The 23634-nt window shown below is 40.6% G+C and overlaps 1 protein-coding gene across 2 annotated transcripts in view; it reads left to right on the forward strand.

Moving 5' to 3' along the window:
* The first annotated feature begins 2691 nt into the window (after window positions 1-2691).
* Window positions 2692-23634, forward strand: part of stc1 (stanniocalcin 1) — a 42224-nt gene continuing 21281 nt past the window's right edge. Inside the window, exons 1-2 of one of the 2 annotated variants that reach the window (XM_062960945.1) lie at window positions 2692-2981; window positions 15311-15450. In XM_062960945.1, coding sequence (XP_062817015.1) covers window positions 2849-2981; window positions 15311-15450 — 273 coding nt within the window. In that variant the 5' untranslated portion in view covers window positions 2692-2848. Of the gene's footprint in view, window positions 2982-15307; window positions 15451-23634 lie in introns of both variants that reach the window. The other variant, XM_062960944.1, reaches the window with a different exon arrangement.

Below are 23634 nucleotides of genomic sequence, written 5' to 3' on the forward strand. Positions count from 1 at the left end.
TCCATTCTTATATTTTTTAAATATCTATCTATCTATCTATCTATTTATCTATCTATACACACACACACACACATATATATAATCTTTCTCTCTCTCTTTTTTTTTACTGATTATTATTATTATTATTATTATTATTATTATTATTATTATTATTATTTTATCTTTATAATAATACTATCTCCTCCCCTCTCCCTTCCCCTCTCCTTTTTTATGTCATTTGGGTTGGCACCACTTCAGTTTGGTCATCATACAAAATGTAGTCTTGTCTGTCTCATTGTCACTATGTCTGTGTATCACAATGCTAGAAAAGCACTAATAAAGACTTTTTTTCTTTTTTAAAAAAAAGAGTGCTTGGATTGTATCTTCCTGCATGCCAGGTGGATTTCAAGACAAGATTTCAATGGCTTGTGGATTTCCAGAAAGGGAACAATCAGGGCCAGCTAACACTTCAAGAACAAAGGATTCTCACAGGCAGGAAACAGCCAGGCTTTGAAGCTGCAAGGCCATTCAATGCTAATTAAAGTGGGCAATTGCAATATTCACACTTGCTTCCAACAGATAAAGAGTTCTTTCCCTCAACCTGGACCTTCTATTTATGCAGGTAGAGCATCTAGATCCAGGTAAGTCATGCTTCCTGGGAGGAGGGCAACTAAAATGACCAAGGGTCTGGAGAACAATCCCTATGAGGAGCAGTTTAAATTGCTGGGCATGTTTAGCCTGCAGAAGAGAAGGCTGAGAGGAGACATGATAGCCATGTACAAATACGTGAAGGGAAGTCATAGGGAGGAGGGAGCAAGCTTGTTTTCTGCTGCCCTGCAGACTAGGACACGGAACAATGGCTTCAAACTACAGGAAAGGAGATTCCACCTGAACATCAGGAAGAACTTCCTCACTGTGAGGGCTGTTCGACAGTGGAACTCTCTGCCCCGGGCCGTGGTGGAGGCTCCTTCTTTGGAGGCTTTTAAGTAGAGGCTGGATGGCCATCTGTTGGGGGTGCTTTGAATGCGACTTCCTGCTTCTTGGCAGAAAGGGGTTGGACTGGATGGCCCATGAGGTCTCTTCCAACTCTACTATTCTATGATTCTTCCACAGATATATAAACCCCACTTGCCTTGTTTCCAACATACCTCCTAACCCAGGGGTCCCCAAACTAAGGCCCGGGGGCCGGATGCGGCCCATCGAAGCCATTTATCCGGCCCCCATGGCACAAGGGCAGAAGGGGGTTGGACTAAATGACCCAAGGGGTCTCTTCTTCTCTTCCAATCCTCCTCCTCCTCCTCCTCCTCATTATTATTATTATTATTAACATTGAGGCTGGGTGGCCATCTGTCAGGGGTGCTTTGCTTGTGCTTTTGATGCACAAAGGCAGAAGGGGGTTAGACTAAATGGTCCAAGGGGTCTCTTCCAATCCTCTTTATTATTATTATTATTATTATTATTATTATTATTATTATTATTATTATTATTATTATTATTATCATTGAGGCTGGGTGGCCATCTGTCAGGGGTGCTTTGCTTGTGCTTTCGGTGCACAAAGGCAGAAGGGGATTGGACTCAATGGCCCAAAGCAGGGGTCCCCAAACTTTTTAAACAGGGGGCCGGTTCACGATTCTTCGGACTGTTGGAGGGCCGGACTATAGTTGGCCACCGAGCAATAATAACAACAACAACAATAGAGTGTTGGAAGAGACCGTTTGGGCCATTGAGTCCAATCCCCTCCTTCTGCCTTTGTGCACCGAAAGCACAAGCAAAGCACCCCTGACAGATGGCCACCCAGCCTCAATGTTAATAATAATAATAATAATAATAATAATAATAATAATAATAATAATAAAGAGGGTTGGAAGAGACCCCTTCTGCCATTGAGTCCAATCCCCTTCTGCCTTTGTGCACTGAAAGCACAAGCAAAGCACCCCTGACAGATGGCCACCCAGCCTCAATGTTAATAATAATAATAATAATAATAATAATAATAATAATAATAATAATAATAAAGAGGGTTGGAAGAGACCCCTTCGGCCATTGAGTCCAATCCCCTTCTGCCTTTGTGCACTGAAAGCACAAGCAAAGCACCCCGGACAGATAGCCACCCAGCCTCAATGTTAATAATAATAATAAGGAGGAGGAGGATTGGAAGAGAAGAAGAGACCCCTTGGGTCATTTAGTCCAACCCCCTTCTGCCCTTGTGCCATGGGGGCCGGATAAATGGCTTCGATGGGCCGCATCCGGCCCACGGGCCTTAGTTTGGGGACCCCTGGCCCAAAGGGTCTCTTCCAACACTTTTGTTGTTGTTGTTGTTGTTGTTATTGCTCGGTGGCCAACTATAGTCCGGCCCTCCAACGGTCCAAAGAATCGTGAACTGCCCCCTGTTTAAAAAGTTTGGGGATCCCTGTCCTAACATCTGGGGATGCTTGCCATAGATGTGAGCGCAACGTCAGGAGAGAATGCTTCCTGGAACACGGCCAGACAGCCCGGAAAACTCACAGCGAAACTCCCCCCCCCCCCCCCCCAATCCGCTTTGTGTCCTTTCCCGTCTGCATGCTTGGCTGGGTCTTTTAATAGGCTGGAAAAAATTCTTCCGACGAGGCGCGTGCTTGAATGGGGGCCGCCTGCCATTGGCTGCCGGCGGTGAGTCCGGATTGGAGGCTGAGCCGGGGAAGGGGCCTGGCGCGAGGGAGGGGCAGCCGGGCAGGCGATAAAAGCGGCAGGTCGCTCACCTGCCGGGAGTGAAGGCTGAGAGAGAGAGAGAGGCAGAGGCAGGCGGAGGACGGAAGGGAGAAGGGAGAAGGGGCGCCGCTGCTGGGACGCCGGTCGGGAAGGAACTTCAGGGCAAACTTCAGCGCGGAGGATGCGCCAGGCACCGGGGGCATTGGCCCTGCTGCTCCTGCTGGCCGTGGAGGCGTCCTCGTCGGGCTACGAGGTCGAGCACAATGACTCGGTCAGCGGCCCCAGGAAGGCCAGGCTGGCCGCCCAGACCTCAGGTAATCAGACCCCGCAGCCCCGGAGAAGGAAGGCAGAAGGACACCTTTGTAGAGCAGGCCAGGGTGGGAGAAAGAACTCTTGTCTGTTTGAAGCCAATGTGAATTACAGTTTAATCACCTTGATTAGCATTGAACGGCCTTGTAGTTTCAAAGATTGGCTGCTTCCTGCCTGGAAGAATCTTTTGATGGGAGGAATACCTCCCATTGCAATTGGCCACCTTGATTAGCACTGAATGGTCTTTCAGCTTCAAGGCTTGGCTGCTTCCTGCTTGGAAGAATTACCTTCCATTGCAATTGGCCATCTTGATTAGCACTGAATGGTCTTTCAGCTTCAAGGCTTGGCTGCTTCCTGCTTGGAAGAATTACCTTCCATTGCAATTGGCCACCTTGATTAGCACTGAATGGTCTTTCAGCTTCAAGGCTTGGCTGCTTCCTGCTTGGAAGAATCCTTTGAGGGGTGGAACACCTCCCATTGCAATGGGCCACCTTGATTAGCATTGAATGGCCTTGTAGTTTCAAAGATTGGCTGCTTCCTGCCTGGAAGAATCCTTTGATGGGAGGAATACCTCCCATTGCAATTGGCCACCTTGATTAGCACTGAATGGTCTTTCAGCTTCAAGGCTTGGCTGCTTCCTGCTTGGAAGAATTACCTTCCATTGCAATTGGCCACCTTGATTAGCCCTGAATGGTCTTTCAGCTTCAAGGCTTGGCTGCTTCCTGCTTGGAAGAATTACCTTCCATTGCAATTGGCCACCTTGATTAGCACTGAATGGTCTTTCAGCTTCAAGGCTTGGCTGCTTCCTGCTTGGAAGAATTACCTTCCATTGCAATTGGCCATCTTGATTAGCACTGAATGGTCTTTCAGCTTCAAGGCTTGGCTGCTTCCTGCTTGGAAGAATTACCTTCCATTGCAATTGGCCACCTTGATTAGCACTGAATGGTCTTTCAGCTTCAAGGCTTGGCTGCTTCCTGCTTGGAAGAATCCTTTGAGGGGAGGAACACCTCCCATTGCAATGGGCCACCTTGATTAGCATTGAATGGCCTTGTAGTTTCAAAGATTGGCTGCTTCCTGCCTGGAAGAATCCTTTGATGGGAGGAATACCTCCCATTGCAATTGGCCACCTTGATTAGCACTGAATGGTCTTTCAGCTTCAAGACTTGGCTGCTTCCTGCTTGGAAGAATTACCTTCCATTGCAATTGGCCACCTTGATTAGCCCTGAATGGTCTTTCAGCTTCAAGGCTTGGCTGCTTCCTGCTTGGAAGAATTACCTTCCATTGCAATTGGCCACCTTGATTAGCACTGAATGGTCTTTCAGCTTCAAGGCTTGGCTGCTTCCTGCTTGGAAGAATTACCTTCCATTGCAATTGGCCACCTTGATTAGCACTGAATGGTCTTTCAGCTTCAAGGCTTGGCTGCTTCCTGCTTGGAAGAATCCTTTGAGGGGAGGAACACCTCCCATTGCAATGGGCCACCTTGATTAGCATTGAATGGCCTTGTAGTTTCAAAGATTGGCTGCTTCCTGCCTGGAAGAATCCTTTGATGGGAGGAATACCTCCCATTGCAATTGGCCACCTTGATTAGCACTGAATGGTCTTTCAGCTTCAAGACTTGGCTGCTTCCTGCTTGGAAGAATTACCTTCCATTGCAATTGGCCACCTTGATTAGCACTGAATGGTCTTTCAGCTTCAAGGCTTGGCTGCTTCCTGCTTGGAAGAATTACCTTCCATTGCAATTGGCCACCTTGATTAGCACTGAATGGTCTTTCAGCTTCAAGGCTTGGCTGCTTCCTGCTTGGAAGAATTACCTTCCATTGCAATTGGCCACCTTGATTAGCACTGAATGGTCTTTCAGCTTCAAGGCTTGGCTGCTTCCTGCTTGGAAGAATTACCTTCCATTGCAATTGGCCACCTTGATTAGCACTGAATGGTCTTTCAGCTTCAAGGCTTGGCTGCTTCCTGCTTGGAAGAATTACCTTCCATTGCAATTGGCCACCTTGATTAGCACTGAATGGTCTTTCAGCTTCAAGGCTTGGCTGCTTCCTGCTTGGAAGAATTACCTTCCATTGCAATTGGCCACCTTGATTAGCACTGAATGGTCTTTCAGCTTCAAGGCTTGGCTGCTTCCTGCTTGGAAGAATTACCTTCCATTGCAATTGGCCACCTTGATTAGCACTGAATGGTCTTTCAGCTTCAAGGCTTGGCTGCTTCCTGCTTGGAAGAATCCTTTGACGGGAGGAACACCTCCCATTGCAATGGGCCACCTTGATTAGCATTGAATGGCCTTGTAGTTTCAAAAATTGGCTGCTTCCTGCCTGGAAGAATCCTTTGATGGGAGGAATACCTCCCATTGCAATTGGCCACCTTGATGAGCATTGAATGGCCTTTCAGCTTCAACGCTTGGCTGCTTCCTGCCTGGAAGAATCCTTTGATGGGTATTCCTCCCATCAAATGATTCTTCCAGGCAGGAAGCAGCCAAGCTTTGAAGCTGCAAGGCTTTGAAACTGCAAGACTATTCAATGCTAATCAATGTGGCCAATTACAATAGTCGCAATCAGGGCCAGCAAACAGCTCCCAGCAAAGAATTTCCCCCAGGCAGGAAACAGCCAGGCTTTGAAGCTGCAAGGCCATTCAATGCTAATCAGGCTGGCCAATTGCAACATTCACACTTGCCCCCAACAGACACAAGTTCTTTCTCCCACCCTAGAGATATATAAACCCCACTTGCTTAGTTTCCAACAGACCTCACAACCTCTCAGGATGCCTGCCATAGATGTGGGAGAAATGTCAGGAGAGAATGCTTCTGGAACTTGGTGGAAAACTCACAGCAACACACTATATGGACAATTTTGGACAATAAGGGATGCTCGACTTCTACTATTCAATGTAATTTGCTGCCCTTATTTACTTTGGACCTTCGACATGATGTCTTGTCTCAGGTTTTTTTCTCCCACCCATTTTCAACTTAGATGAAATCTCCTAGACAATGTGTATGTGTGTACATAGGTGTGTGTGTGTGTGTGTGTGTTAAAACAATATGTTTAGCATCCTTTATTTGGATTTCTGAAAGCCAGAATCCCAAATTGCCCTTTGCGTTCCGGTAGTTCAATGGCTTCTTTGACACTGCCATACAAAATCCAGATTATCTACTTTGAACTGGGTTATATAGCAGTGTAGACCCATATAATCCAGTTCAAATCAGATAATGTGGATTATCAACTTTGATGATATGAATTGTATGGCAGTGTAGAAGGGACCAATGTCTACCCATTTGGATTCATGCACAGCTACGGTAAAGGTTTTCCCCTGACATTAAGTCCAGTCGTGTCCGACTCTGTGGGTTGGTGCTCATCTCTATTTCTAAGCCGAAGAGCTGGCATTGTCTGTAGACACCTCCAAGGGCATGTGGCCGGCATGACTGCATGGAGCGCCCTTACCTTCCCGCCGGAGCAGTACCTATTGATCTACTCACATTTTGCATGTTTTCAAACTGCTAGGTTGGCAGAAGTTGGGGCTAACAGCAAGTGCTCACTCCGCTCCCGAGATTCGAACCTGCGACCCTTTGGTCTGCAAGTTCAGCAGCTCAGCAGTTTGATCCGCTGCGCCATCAGGAGCTCCCTGGATCTATGCACAAGATTACTATAAATGTTGCATCTAAAATTACTTTCAGGTTGCGTATATCGGGCATATAAGAAACACGCAGGAAAACACAATTTATTTATTAGCGACATTTATATCCCACCCTTCTCACCCCGAAGGGGACTCAGGGCAGCTACAAGTCATATGTATATACAATATATTATATTATTCGTATAGCACAATATAAGCATTATATATGTTAATTTTATATACATATATATATATGATATACAATACTTTATAAATATATAATATATTGTATATACATATAATATTGATAATAATATTATAATGTAATACAATATTATACTAATAATAATACAATATAATACTATTAACTATATATTATATATTAAATGTAATACAGTAGAGTCTCACTTATCCAACACTCGCTTAACCAACATTCTGGATTATCCAACGCATTTTTGGAGTCAATGTTTTCAATATATCGTGATATTTTGGTGCTAAATTCATAAATACAGTAATTGCTACATAGCATTACTGCGTATTGAACTACTTTTTCTGCCAAGTTTGTTGTCTAACATGTTGTTTTGGTGTTTCATTTGTAAAATCATAACCTAATTTGATGTTTAATAGGCTTTTCCTTAATGCCTCCTTATTATCCAACATATTCGCTTATCCAACGTTCTGCCGGTCCGTTTATCTTGGATAAGTGAGACTCTACCGTATTACTAATAATATTACCATATAATGATATAGTACAATATAGTAATTTAATGCTTATATTGTGCTATGTTAATATTATATTGTATACATTTAATTTGTAAGCCGCTCGGAGTCCCATTCGGGGTGAGAAGAGTGGGATATAAATTAAATAAATAAATTGCTATATTGTGCTGTAACACTGTATTGTAATATTATTAGTAATATTACATGTAATATAAATATACAATTGTAATAGTGTATTAATATTATTAAACTTGTGTCCCATTGCCAAGATATCTCATTGAGTACATATGTGCAAATACAGATATTCCAAAATCTGAATTCCAAAACACTACTGATCCCAAGCATTTTGGATAAAAGACACACACACACACACACATATATATATATATATATATATATCTCCATATGGATAAGTGTATATGTGACATAGATAAAGGACACTTATCCATATGTATATCTATATGTCCATATGGATAAGTATGTATAAGTGTATATATACACTTATTATTGGGTGAGCCTTCATGGCAAGTAATAGTAAAGTTAACTCATGGTAAGTAAATTAAGACATACCAAAATAGCAACCGAATCAATTGCTAGAGATTTATTTGACTGTAGTTTCCCATTCTATATAAATGTAGGCAACTATGTTCCTCCAATTTTAAAAAAAATAATATCCGCAAGGCTCTGCAGCACTGTATTAGAGTATTGTATTTGGTTGCTATAGAAACATAGCGTTTCGATTATCCCACTGTCTCTAAAACAATAAGAGCCACCGTGCATCTCAAGCTGGCTGAATGCAAAGTTATAACTCGAAACCATAGAAACATATTGTTGTGAAGATAGAGAGGGATGAATTACAGGGAGCCCAATGGTATGGAATTTGTTCTGCTAACTCATCCCTAATCATAATTGCATGCTGAAATGTTCAACCAGGGGTCCAAGCAGTAGTAGTAATATATGTCAGATATGTTCACTCCAAAGAGAAGCAGCCTGGTATTGAGGCATTAACCTTTTTGCCATCGGTGATCAGGAATTGCATGCAGCAAAGTGGCCAGGTGGAGGAAAATGTAAAATATCTGTTTAATTAGACTTTTAAAGATGTCATGCATATCTTCTATTTGTAATGGAAAGTGTAAGGATATCACACCCTCTGAGGATGCCTGCTATAGATGTGGGCAAAACGTCAGGAGAGAATGCTTCTGGAAAATGGCTGTACAGCCCGGAAAACTCATAGCAACCTTTTAAGGATTTGTACTTTCCTCTGCTGTTGCTTTAATATATTGAACAAGGAGCGGAGAGAATGCGTTTCCCCCTTAGTTTGGAATTGTGATAGGAAAAAGTTAATTTCTCTGTCGGCTTCTAAACAAGCCTTTAAATTTTTAAATTCTTTCCATCCCAAATATATGATTTATGAGTTTGGGCAAATTCTTCCAAACTGAACTGAACTCGTACTACAGTGGGTTCAGCAGCATGGAGAAAACCATATTGTGCCTCCTTACCGTAAGTATACAGTAGAGTCTCACTTATCCAACAGTCGCTTATCCAACATTCTGGATTATCCAACGCATTTTTGTAGTCAATGTTTTCAATACATCGTGATATTTTGGTGCTAAATTCGTAAATACAGTAATTACTACATAACATTACTGTATATTGAACTACTTTTTCTGTCAAATTGTTGTTTAACATGATGTTTTGGTGCTTAATTTGTAAAATCATAACCTAATTTGATGTTTAATAGGCTTTTCCTTAATCTCTCCTTATTATCCAACATTCTGCTGGCCCGTTTACGTTGGATAAGCAAGACTCTACTGTATTACAGATAAGGCATCTTTGGAGAAGTAAATAGGTGGAAGGCTTTCTTTCCTTCTCTTATTCCCCCAGATAGATAGATAGACACACACACACACACACACACACACAAAAGTTTGGGTACTTGGCATTGCCTGGGTTATTTGGAAAAGTCAATTTTTAATTGTACGAAATGCATCAGGTTGTGGATTAACTACAACTAACATTATGCCAGGTTAACCCCGAGAAACTCCATCAGTTTGTTATGTTGGGCAAGTTTGCTCTGGATGTATCATCAGTGTGGTTCAGTGTAGTCTCTGGCTGTAGGGTAAACTATAACTCCCACTATGGTGAGTCAGTCCCCTCAAACCCCTCCGGTAGGTTGAGTTAGTCATGGGGGTTCTGTGTGCCAAGTCTGGTCCAGGTCCATCATCAGAGGAGGTCACAGTTTTTCTGGGTGTGGGTGAACTACAACTCCCAGAAAGGAAGGTCAGTTCCCCTCAAACCCCTCCATTAATCAAATTTCTGCATATCAGGTCTGTGTGCCAAGTTTGGTCCAGATCCATTGAGGTTTGTGTTCACAGTGCTCTCTGGATGTAGGTGAACTACAACTCCCCCAAATCAAGGTGAATTTTCCCCAAAGACTTCCAGTACTTTTTTGCTGGTCATGGGGGCTCTGTGTGACAAGTTTGGTCCAATTCCATCTTGGGTGGAGTTCAGAGTGCTCTTTGATTGCAGGTGGACTATACATCCCAGTATCTACAACTCTGAAATGTCCAGGCCAATTCCCCTCAAAACCCACTAGTATTCAAATTTGGGCATATCGGGTGTGCATGCCAAGTTTGGTCCAGATCCATCATTGTTTGAGCTCATAGTGCACTCTGGATGTAGGTGAACTACAACTCCTATAAATCCCTCCAAAGAACTCCAGTATTTTTTTCTTGGTCATGGGGTTTCTGTGTGCCAAGTTAGTTCCAGGCCCATTGTTGGTGGAGTTCAAAGTGCTCTTAGATTGCAGGTGAACTATACATCCCAGTACCTACAATTCCTATATTATTATTTATTTATTTACAGCATTTATATTCCGCCCTTCTCACCCCGAAGGGGATTCAAGGCGGATCACATTACACATATAGGCAAACATTCAATCCTTTTAACATAGATCAAAGACAAACAAACATAGGCTCCGAGCGGGCCTCGATCTCATGACCTCCTGGTCAGAGTGATTCATTGCAGTTAATTGCACTGGCTTGCTCTCCCACCTGTGCCACAGCCCGGGCTCTATAAATCATGGTGAATTCTCCCCAAACCGCTCCAGTATGTTTAGTTGCTGATCAATTCCTCTGTTTTCTGTGTGCCATAGAAAAGAATAGGAAAGGGTTATGGGATAGGGAGTGGGCGGGATCATGCAAATTCCATACCTATGGAATGGAATATTTTCTATGCAAAGCAGTATTTTCTACTCTTAGGAAACACATAACAGACAGATTGACAGACCCTATAGAATAATTGGGTCTGTCTGTCTCCGTCTGTCTATCTATCATCTTTCATCTAGCTTATCTATTGTCTGTTTGCTCACAGAACATGTTTTCTGTGTTTCCTAACAGCCAAGAATCTTCCAGAAAAAGTTGGCTTGCCGCTCTTCTTCCAAAGCTGTTTCTGAAGTGTTGGGAAACCCCATTCTTGGCCGGGAAACAAATACTGAATATTCATTCCATTCCTTGTCTGCACTGGTGTTCCTGGATAGCATCTGAAATGTGTTTGTTTTGTAAACTGGAAATGTCCCCGCTGCTTACATTTTCTTGGAAGACCGGCTATCTGGTTTAGAATCTCTAATTTCCATTTTTAGTATTGAAAGATTGCAACGACGCTTCCTTGAATGAGAAATTTGCTAGCTAAACCTTCCTTTTTCTTCCTTGTGAAAAATGAGCAAAGTGAAAAAAAATAATACATAGAATAGGATTGATGAAAATGCTCACTTAAAATATATTTTTCTGCAAAACTGCGAGTTGTGTTAGTTGGGGGCTCCTATGAATTGTCCAAACTCACAAATTTTCAAAACTTTATATGGTTCTGTCCAGGTTGAGAATAGCCATATTGTTGGGTTTGATTGATGCGGATAGCTAAAATTTCAGTATGTTAATTTTTGGCTAAGAAACTATTATCATTATCATTATTATCATTATTATTTTATTATGACACAGCAAACAAGATAGATATGCTGGATTTCATATCACAAAATCACAAGTCGAACACTTCCCAAGTGTCTAGGACTGTGTGATGTATTTTCGGATGATACGTGCAGATCCCAGTAGGGTGGCCTTTTGCCGTTGGGAAAAGGGGGGATTATTATTATTATTATTATTATTATTATTATTATTATTAGTGGCATTTATATCCTGCCCTTCTCACCCCCAAGGGGACTCAGGGTAGTTTACAAGTTATATGTACCTACAAAAAATTATATTATTAGCATAGCACAATATACCGTATATACTCGAGTATTAGCCAACCCGAATATAAGCCGAGGCACCTAATTTTACCACAAATATTGGGAAAACATTGACTCCAGTATAAGCCGAGGGTGGTAAATTTCAGAAATAAAAATAGATACCAACAAAATTACATTAATTGAGGCATCGGTAGGTTAAATGTTTTTGAATATTTATATAAAGCTCAAATTTAAGATAAGACTGTCCAACTCTGATCAAATCATTATTCTCATCTTCTTCAATGTAAATGTGCTTATGTATTCTTTTAATAATAATACAGAAAAATAATACATGTAATAATAGAGTAAAATAATAAATGCAATAATAAGATCAGAGTGAAATAATAAATGTATTAATAATTAAAAATAGAGTAAAATAAATGTAATAGTAGCAACAATAATAGAGAAAAATAATAAATGTAATAATACCAATAATAATAGAGAAAAATAATAAATGTACCATATATTCTCGAGTATAAGCTGACCCAAATATAAGCCAACCAGGACCCTCACCTGAGTATAAGCCGAGGGGGGCTTTTTCAGTCTTAAAAAAAGGGCTGAAAAACTAGGCTTATACTCAAGTATATACAGTAAGCATTATATATTACTATATTGTACTATACCACTACATTGAAATATTATTAGTAATATTACATGTAATATATAGTATACAATTATAATAGTGTATTATTATTATATTTTATTACATCATAATATTATTATCAATATTATATGTATATGTATATATGTATATACGTTCTACGCCTCTGTTTAAGGAGCTCCACTGGCTGCCGTTTATTTTCCGGGCCCAATTCAAGGTGCAGGTTATCACCTACAAAACCCTAAACGGTTTGGGACCCACCTACCTTAGAGACCGCATTTCCCCCTACGAACCTGCACGTTCTCTTCACTTGTTGGGGGAGGCCCTCCTCTCGCTCCCACCACCTTCACAGTCGCGGCTGGTGGGGACGAGAAAGATGGCCTTCTCCGTCGTGGCCCCTCGACTTTGGAACTCGCTCCCCAGGGAGATCAGGCAGGCCCCTACCCTCCTCTCCTTCCGGAAGAGCCTAAAAACCGTGCTCTTCCAAAAGGGCTTTGAGGATTAATTATTGTAGGTTTGAACTATCTGCCCATTCAGAAACAGGATATTTTGCCATTATTACTTTGCACTTTATTGACTACTTCGGCTGGGAAACTACCTCTCCCATGTGTTGTCGAAGGCTTTCATGGCCAGGATCACAGGGTTGTTGTATGTCTTTCGGGCTGTGTGACCATGTTCCAGAAGCATTCTCTCCTGACGTTTCGCCCACATCTATGGCAGGCATCCTCAGAGGTTGTGAGGTATGGAGAAAACTAAGCAAAGAGGTTAATATATATCTGTGGAAAGTCTAGGGTGAGAGAGGTCAGTGTGAATGTTGTGTAGTTAATCACTTTAATTAGCATTGAAAAGCTTATCTGCTGTCTTCTTCCTGCCTCTGGGGCATCCTTTGTTTAGAGTCGTTAACTGCCCTAGGTTGATTCATGTCTGGAAATCCTCTGTTTTCAGAGTATTGCTTTTTATTTACTGTTCTGATTTTTGAGTTTTTTAATACTGGTAGCCAGATTTTGTTCATTTTCATGGTTTCTTCCTTTCTGTTGAAGTTGTCCACATGCTTGTGGATTTCAATGGCTTCTCTGTGTAGTCTGACATGATAGTTGTTAGAATGGTCCAGCATTTTTGTGTTCTCAAATAGTATTCTGTGTCCAGGCTGGTTCATCAAATGCTCTGCTATGGCTGATTTCTCTGGTTGAATTAGTCTGCAGTGCCTTTCATGTTCTTTGACTCTTGACTATTTGAGAACACAAAAATGCTGGACCATTCTAACAACTATCATGTCAGACTACACAGAGAAGCCATTGAAATCCACAAGCATGTGGACAACTTCAACAGAAAGGAAGAAACCATGAAAATGAACAAAATCTGGCTACCAGTATTAAAAAACTCAAAAATCAGAACAGTAAATAAAAAGCAATACTCTGAAAACAGAGGATTTCCAGACATGAATCAACCTAGGGCAGTTAACGACTCTAAACAAAGGATGCCCCAGAGGCAGGAAGAAGACAGCAGATAAGCTTTTCAATGCTAATTAAAGTGATTAACTACACAACATTCACACTGACCTCTCTCACCCTAGACTTTCCACAGATATATATTAACCTCTTTGCTTAGTTTTCTCCATACCTCACAACCTCTGAGGATGCCTGCCATAGATGTGGGCGAAACGTCAGGAGAGAATGCTTCTGGAACATGGCCACACAGCCCGAAAGACATACAACAACCCTACCTCTCCCATTTTGAAATATTCTGCACTTTGGCCCAGATCCGTGTTTTAATCTCCTGTTTTTAACATTTTATGCTGTACGTTGATTCTTATGATGGTTTTATTGATGTTGATGTTTTATTGTTGGAATATTTGTTTCATTGTTTTATTGCTGTATGTGTCGGGCTAGGCCCCCATGTAAGCTGCTCCGAGTCCCTCCGGGGAGATGGGGCGGGGTATAAAAATAAAGTTGTTGTTGTTATTATTATTACAATATATTAGTATAGCATGATATTATTATGCTAATAATAATATACTAATGCTATTAGGAGCACTGGACAAGCTTGCATTTTGAAATGTCCTTCATCCAGAGAATGCAAGATGCTTGGGATTTTAAAGGGCTCAATATGTGGGAAAGGGAAATGGATGGTTATATGTATCCAAAATGTAGAGATGAGTAAGCAATGATGGTTTCAAGGAAAGACCCTCTATTTTTGAACACAGAAGATCCATGGGATTAGTGATCATAGGGAGGCTATCCTAAATGCATCTACACTATAGAATTGATACAGTTTGACGTCCACAGCGATGCTATGGAATAATGGGAGATGAAGTTTGGTGAGAAACCAGAACTCTGGGAGAAACACCATAAAGACTCACAGGATTGAACAGCATTGAGCTATAGTGGGTAAACTGTATTCATTCAATGTGTTGTCGAAGGTTTTCATGGCCGGAATCACTGGACTGCTGTGAGTTTTCCAGTCTCTATGGCCATGTTCCAGAAGCATTCTCTCCTGACATTTCACCCACATCTATGGCAGGCATCCTCAGAGGTTGTGAGGTCTGTTGGAAACTAGGCAAATGGGGTTTATATATCCGTGGAATGACGTCCAGGGTGGGAGAAAGCACTCTTGTCTGTTTATATTTTTAACTTTTGTGTGTTGTTTTTAACCATCTTTGTTGCAAACCTCTTTGAGGCCCAAAGTGGGGAGAAGGTGGGACATAAATACTCCAGTTTCTGAATATCATCACGTTAAGATAAAATTGTGATGCCTTTTGGAATAATAAAGCAGGAGATGAATGCTTCCCCTGTGAACTGTCTTAATTAATTTCCATCTGGATGTTACTCTTTAATGTACAGCATGCATGGGTATATCACTCAATCTTACACTAAATCTAAGGCAATTAGCTCTTATCTGCCAATCTTATGATGCAAATATTAACGAATTAAGAGCAAAATCCCTTCTGGTGACAAAATATAAAATAATACTAAATGTAGCACACAAATGTGTATTTCTTGGGAATAAAATGTGACTCAGCAATTGCTGGCAGATGCCTTTGCTTGAGCTTGAGGAAGCTGCTATGGAAACATGATGGAAGCTTTAGTATAATTGTTTCTTTTTCTCTCTCTTTGCAGCAGATGTGGTCCGGTGTTTGATCAGTGCCCTCCAGGTGGGCTGTGAGATTTTTGCTTGCCTGGAAAATGCCACGTGCGAAACGGGCGGCATGTACGACATATGCAAATCCTTCCTGTACAGTGCTGCTAAATTCGACACTCAGGTACGTCTCGGGGCTTTGTTTCTCCTTTGGCTGGTACCTTCTTTGCTAATGGGTCAGGAAAGCAGAACAGAGCAGAACGGGGCGGCAAGGTTTCTGCCTATGCTTTGTGTACAAATTGAGACAAATCTACTTTTTTCTGAACTGTTCTTTCAGTCTCCAGGTAGATTTCGGAAACCCTGGCAGTCTGTTGCCTGTCATGATAAAAGTAGATCAAGCATTGAAATCATCAGGTCTGAAATCTCTATAATTTCTTTTCTTCCTCTGCAAGTACAGTAGACTTGCAGTTTACCAGCACTCATGCCAGAGAAATGTAGTTTTGGGTGGCTTGAGTTACTACAGTAGAGTCTGACTTATCCAACATAAACGGGCCGGCAGAATGTTGGATAAGCAAATATGTTGGATAATAAGGAGGGCAGGGCCGTAGCCAGAAAATTTTTTCGGGGGGGGGGTTTTGAAAATTTCGGGGGGGGGGGGTTTAACCCCTAGCACACACCCCTCCCCGCCACAAACCTGTCAATATCTGCTTGAGATAGTGCCTGGAGGGACTCTTAATGTTTTGTGTCTCATAGACTTAGCATGGGGATTTGGTTAACCAGTTAAAATTCATGAGTAAATCAGGTTTTTTTTATAACCTGAAAAATTTCGGGGGGGGGGGGTTGAACCCCTAAAACCGCCCCCTCGCTACAGGCCTGAAGGAGGGATTAAGGAAAAGCCTATTAAACATCAAATTAGGTTATGATTTTACACATTAAGCACCAAAACATCATGTTATACAACAAATTTGACAGAAAAAGTAGTTCAATACGCAGTAATGCTATGTAGTAATTACTGCATTTACGAATTTAGCACCAAAATATCATTATGTATTGGAAACATTGACTACAAAAATGCGTTGGATAATCCAGAACATTGGATAAGCGAGTGTTGGATAAGTGAGACTCTACTGTATTAAAAATAGCTTATGCCTAAGAATTGTGCATGGAATTTGTTTCTACAAATGGAAGCATGAAACGGGAAGCCCCCCCTCCCCACAGGAAAATCAGTTCAACACGAAAGCAAGCTGCAGCCAATCCTGTCTCCAAGCCTTCTTTCATCTGCCCAGCAGGAAGAAAGTGTGTGTGTGGTGTGTAGGCCCAGAAAGCATGCACGCCTGCCCGTTCCTGCAGCTGAGCACCTCTTACTCTAAAGTAAGAGGCACTTGGCTGCAGGCACTGGCAGGTGTGCGTGCTTTCTGGACCTGCATGCCATGCCATGCCAAACACGCACTTTCCTTGGAAAGACAGTGCGTATGTGGTGTGTAGGCCCAGAAAGCGTGCATGCCTGCCAGTTCCTGCAGCTGAGTGAGGCGCGTGCTTTCTGGACCTGCATGCCATGCCACGCCAAACATGCACTCTCCTTGGAAAGAGAGTGCGTATGTGGTGTGTAGGCCCAGAAAGCGTGCATGCCTGCCAGTTCCTGCAGCTGAGCACCTCTTACTCTAGAGTAAGAGGCACTTGGCTGCAGGCACTGGCAGGCGCGCATGCTTTCTGGACCTGCATGCCATGCCATGCCAAACACGCACTCTCCTTGGAAAGAGAGTGCGTGTATGGTGTGTACGCCCAGAAAGCATGCATGCCTGCCAGTTCCTGCAGCTGAGCACCTCTTACTCTAGAGTAAGAGGCGCTTGGCTGCAGGAACTGGCAGACACGCATGCTTTCTGGGCCTGCACTCCATGCCACGCCAAACATGCACTCTCTGTGTGTGGTGTGGCGTTCAGGCCCAGTGCCTGCATCTGAGAGCTTTTTACTCTAGAGTAGAAGAAACAGCAGGTAGGCCTCCTGGAAGGGGAGCCTGGGTGGGAAACCCTCCCCCAAATGGTCCGATAGAAAACGGATCTTTCGGGGCCCCAAAATCTGCCCTGCTAATTTTGGGAGGCTCCCAAAAAAAGGATCGGGACCCCACCGAAAGCTGAGACACGAAACGGGTCAAGGTTTACCCCGAATGCACAACCCTAATATCTAATACTGTTCCTTAAATTTTGTGTTGACTTGATATTAATATTGAAATACAGTAAATTAAAGCAAATTAACACAAAGGCAAGCTCAACTTCATATAATGGTTTTACTGTGTTATAAAATAACTTTTTAAATTTGAAACATTTCTTCAGTTTTTTGTTTGCTTGAGAGTTCTGGTTAACTGAGTGTCTACTGTAATTTATTTTCCCTTGACAAATCCAATTTGCTGAAATGCTTAGGATTGATCTTTGGGCAGCAATTCCTTGCAGAGAGGAATCAAGTAGCTAAGCTGCCGGAACTGCTTACTGTGAGTGCATTGCCTGCAAGATAGTGAACGAGGCAAGTACTGTATATACTCGAGTATAAGCCTAGTTTTTCAGCCCTTTTTTTAAGACTGAAAAAGCCCCCCTCGGCTTATACTCGGGTGAGGGTCCTGGTTGGCTTATATTTGGATCAGCTTATACTCGAGAATATATGGTACATTTATTATTTTTCTCTATTATTATTGGTATGATTACATTTATTATTTTTCTCTATTATTGGTATGATTACATTTATTATTTTTCTCTATTATTATTGGTATGATTACATTTATTATTTTTCTCTATTATTATTGGTATGATTACATTTATTATATTTCTCTATTATTATTGGTATGATTACATTTATTATATTTCTCTATTATTGTTGCTACTATTACATTTATTTTACTCTATTATTATTATTATTATTATTATTATTATTATTATTATTACATTTATTATTTCACTCTGATATTATTATTATATTTATTATTTTACTCTATTTATTACTACATGTATTATTTTCCTGTATTTATTATTATTATTATTACATGTATTACTTTACTCTATTATTATTTACTCTATTATTATTATATTATTATTACATTTACATTGAAGAAGATGAGAGTAATGATTTAATCAGAGTTGGACAGTCTTATCTTAAATTTGAGCTTTATGTAAATATTCAAAAACATTTAACCTACTGATGCCTCAATTAATGTAATTTTAGTGGTACAGTAGAGTCTCACTTATCCAACATAAACTGGCTGGCAGAATGTTGGATAAACGAATATGTTGGATAATAAGGAGAGATTAAGGAAAAGCCTATTAAACATCAAATTAGGTTATGATTTTACAAATTAAGCACCCAAACATCATGTTATACAACAAATTTGACAGAAAAAGTAGTTCAATGCGCAGTAATGCTATGTAGTAATTACTGTATTTACGAATTTAGCACCAAAATATCACGATATATTGAAAACATTGACTACAAAAATGCGTTGCATAATCCAGAATATTGGATAAGTGAGACTCTACTGTATCTATTTTTAATTCTGAAATTTACCACTTTCAACTTATACTGGAGTCAAAGTTTTCCCTGTTTTTTTTGTGGTAAAATTAGGTGCCTCAGCTTATATTCGGGTCAGCTTATACTCGAGTATGTACGGTAATACCTCAGTCACTAATCCCACTCTACTGCGCAGTCCTAACCATCTGAATAACTGGTTGCATGCAGGGTGATTCCCAGCTGTGTCTTATCCAGAGACCAATATGCACATATTGAAGTACTTGCAGATTTGTTGACTGATCTACAATAGCTGCATGCCAGTGTGTAAAGTCCTCCAGCTGGCGTCCAGTAAACATTTCAGAGACATCCTTAGTATGGATGTATGGGATAAAAGTGAGCGGATCACCCTTGTGTGGTCTTGTGGATACACTTGGGCTGCTGCAACGCCCATCATTGAGGAATGTTGGAAATTGCATTCAACTGGAGGGCCACACAGTTGCCGCTGCCTCACCAGTGCCCAAGCGATGTGCACACTTTTGTGCTGTCTTTGAGAACGTTTTCAAGACTGGTAGATTCCTTTTTTTTTGGCATGGCAACTATTAGGCAAAGCAGTTGTGTGACAATACGTTTTCTTTTTTTAAAGAATTTTATTTTGGTTTTAAAGTTACAATAAAAGTGGTGGAACAATTTATAGAAAGAGAAAGTTGGAATATGGATAGATGAGAAAATGTCCTTGGGGTGAATGGGAGAGAGAAGATAAGGGAGGCAGGCTGGGGGGGGGGGGGGGGGGAAATAATGATATAAAAAAAGTGGGGAAAAGGGAAAAGGGGAAAAGGAAAATAAAAAGAACAAGAAAAAAGGAAAATTTTGGTCATACAGTAGAGTCTCACTTATCCAAGCCTTGCTTATCCAAGTTTCTGGATTATCCAAGCCATTTTTGTAGTCAATGTTTTCAATATATCGTGATATTTCGGTGCTAAATTTGTAAATACAGTAATTACAACATAACATTACTGCGTATTGAACTACTTTTTCTGTCAAATTTGTTGTATAACATGATGTTTTGTTGCTTAATTTGTAAAATCATAACCTAATTTGATGTTTAATAGGCTTTTCCTTAATCCCTAATTATTATCCAAGATATTCGCTTATCCAAAGTTCTGCCGGCCCGTTTAAGCTTGGATAAGTGAGACTCTACTGTACTTCAAGATTTCCTGAGTTGCAGGTCGTATTTTCTTTTTTAAAAAAATACTTTTTATTAAGATTTCTTTTATAATACAGTAATAATATAATAGTAATAAAGAAGAAAAAGGAAAAAAGAAAAGAGAAAAAGAAAGATTAATATATAGATATGAAAAAGGGACATAAATAGAACAGATTTAAGACTGCAAGTTAGAGCATCTATTTTGCTATGTGTATTACCTACACTAAATTGTGTATATTCTGGAAAAAATTAATTAAAAATTTTGTTATTATTGTTAGCAGGCCGTATTTTCTTGATCTTTCTCTTATGTCAGCATTGGACTATGTAATCTATCTGTCCGAGGGTTATTTCAAGATCATCTTTAGTAAAGTTCTATTTTCTCGTTCTTCAAATAAAGTCTTAGTTTGTTCCAATCTGCTAGCATGGGAGACAGAGGAAGAACAGGTGAAGGAGGTGATGATAAAGTGGGCAAGGGATATAGGTCACACGATAAACATGGCTGAGTGGGAAGAAATGTGGTCAAAAAAACTAAAATATACATAGTAGAATTAAAAGAAAACTGGTACAAAATGTTTTACAGATGCTACCTAACAGCAGAAAGAACAGCCAAATTCAGTAAGGACAGAAATAATGGGAAATGTTGGAAACACAAGGGTGATTTCTACACATGTGGTGGAAATGTAAGAAAGTGAAAAAGATTTGGCACGAGGTACACAGAAAGATGGAAAAATTATTACAAAGTAAATCTGAGTTAAAACCAGAATACATTTTGTTAGGGCTTACATATGTTTTTAAACAGGTAAAGGTAAAGGTTTCCCCTGACGTTAAGCCCAGTCATGTCTGACTCTGGGGGTCGGTGCTCATCTCCATTTCTAAGCCAAAGAGCCGGCGTTGTCCATAGACATCTCCAAGGTCATGTGGCTGGCATGACTGCATGGAGCGTCGTTACCTTCCCGCCGGAGCGGTACCTATTGATCTCCTCACATTGGCATGTTTTCGAACTTCTAGGTTGGCAGAAGCTAGAGCTGACAGCGGGTGCTCACTCCGCTCCCAGGATTTGAACCTGGGACCTTCCGGTCTGCAAGTTTAGCAGCTCAGTACTTCGCCACCTTGGCTCTTGTGGATTTAAATACAAACAAGCTATTTATTTATTTTGCAACTGCTGCTAGGATATGCCTAGCCAAACTATGGAAATCTCAAGAAATTCCCTCTATTGAAAATTGAATATTAAGAATCCTAGATATTAGGAATATGGGACTCATTGACACAAATGCTGGCACAGAATAGACCAAACGGACAGTCGACACGATATGACAATACATTTTCCACCTGCTGTACAGGAAGACCTGGCAGCTGCTGCCATGAGTGGGGTGGAGAAGGAAATTTCCCTTTCGAAAGGAAGTGAGTGCTCTTTCCCACAACCGCTCCTCCTCGGGGAGTTGGCAAGAAGAGCCAGATTCTTTGAGGGCTGGAAAGCTCTTGTTGGGTGAGCAGAGCCAAAATAGCCCAATATAAACTTAGGGCTTAGACATTTGGCACCTCTACCTCCGAGAGCACAATCTATGCCTGCCTTGTGTAGATCTGTGCCTTCCAGGTCATCTGTTGATCCTGGGAATGCCATAGGGATTTCCTCACCAAGGCTTGACCTCAAATGAAATGAAGAGCAGAGCTGAGGAAAATGACCTTTTCGCCTACAGCCCATACAGAAATCCTTGGAGTTGCCGTCCAAAAAGTAACCGTTTTTGGGCCATAGAAAAGTGACATTTCCTAGCTGCACAGTTAATGCTGATGTGCCTGCTGCACCCATGACAGGAGATGCATGACAGGAGATGCATCATGATGTATGTTTCACTTACATACCCTTTTGATTACTCTAGGTAACACAATTGGAAAAAATTTCTGTTCTTGGTTTGAAAGTGTTATTCATGTTTAATTGTGCGGCACTTACTTTGAAAACAGTTCTTCTGTTCCAGAAACGTAGTTTTTGTGGCTGCCACAAACTACTTTGAATTGGTTGAGACCCGATGAAATATTCATTGAAAAACTATAGCAAAATGTGCTGCAGGATGTCACACAAAAACAAAGTTTTTTTTGTAGTTTAATACACTTTTTACATATTTTTATAGCAGAACCAATTAGGACATGATATTTATAAGCCAGGAACAAAAATCGTGTTACATAGTGTTATTGCGGTGTGCTCTGTATTAGGGCTGCTTTTGAAAATTGTGCAAATTCATGATTTGGTCCATGAAATGGAGCATACCATTTCCTTCTGACAACCATTCCATTAACTGCTAGTCCATTTCCATGCCCAATTCGAAGCACCATAGAGGTCAGGTCCAGGTATCTTAAGGACCATATCTCCCTATACAAATGTGTTTGAGATCTACGATCTTTGGAGGAAGTTTTTCACTCAATCCCATTGACCTTCCCGGCACAATTGGATGCAAAGGAGCAAGCCTGGCAGTTGCTCCTATTCCATGTTTGAAATTACACCCGCAGTAATGTAATTTAATATCTACCATGCAAATATTATGGACATAGCCTTCCATTACTATAAACGTAGAGTGAAGGAAGGCTTCTTATAGCTTCTTTCTGTTATTCTTTTTTTTTTTTTTTAAATCTTTATTACAGTTTTAAAACAATGTATAAATCTAAAATCATGAAGAACATATAAAATCACTAGCTGTGCCTGGCCACGTGTTGCTGTGGTGAAGTATGGTGGTATGGGAAATAAAGTATTGAGGTATTGGTGGTAGTTTAAGGTAAAGGCTAAAGGTTTTGCCCTGACGGAGCTTAGCCTTCTAACTGGCAGCAATTGGATAAAAACAATTATTCCTCTCCCTCTAATTAGGACTTTATTTTTCTTTTCTTTTTGTTGTATGAACATAGAGGCATGGATGAGAAGTTGTGCTGCCAAGTTTAGTGTTTCTGGGATGTGTAGTTTTGTTGTTTTGTCCTAGGCCGAAATTTCATTACCTTTTTATATATATAGATAGAAAGTTTGGAGAGAGAGAAAAGTAAAGTAGCAAGAAGAGAAAGTAGTTGGTGGGAGGGGGAAAGGGGTTGACAGAACGAGAGAAAAAAGGGGGAAGTTGTGTCCAAGAAGTGTCAAGATAAGAGTGACAGAAAATAAGAAAGTTCTAGATTTTCTTTGGTGATGACTTCCCGGGACTCTTCTAGGAGAGTTTTAGTCCTTTTCCTTGATCCACTGTCAATTCTCGATTTTTTCTTCTCCTGTCGTTTTCTGTGTTTCTGGTTCTTTGGTTCATATCTTCATGTTTTTGCTCCTTATTTGGTTTTTAATATATTTCTTACTTTTCTTAACCAATTTTCTTCATATTTATCCTTTGTTTATTTTATATTTTATATTTTTATATCAGTATCTTATAATTTTTTTTGTTTTAAGTATTCTGTAACACTACTCCAATCTGTCTCTTTTATAGATATGCCTTTACTTTTAGATAGTAAGAAGATAAGTCAGTCCATATTTCTTATATCTTGGACTTTATTTAACCATTCTTTCTCATCCGGTATCTTATCTTTCTTCCAAAATTTGGCATAGCAAATTCTTGCTGCTGTTATTACGAGGGAGAGTAATTTGTCTTTATTTTTATCCATTTTTAGCTCATATATGCCTAGTAAAAATAATACCGGTTTATGTGGTATTTT

The sequence above is a fragment of the Anolis carolinensis genome, unplaced genomic scaffold (genome assembly GCF_035594765.1).
Source record: "Anolis carolinensis isolate JA03-04 unplaced genomic scaffold, rAnoCar3.1.pri scaffold_8, whole genome shotgun sequence".
NCBI classification, from domain to species: Eukaryota; Metazoa; Chordata; class Lepidosauria; order Squamata; family Dactyloidae; genus Anolis; species Anolis carolinensis.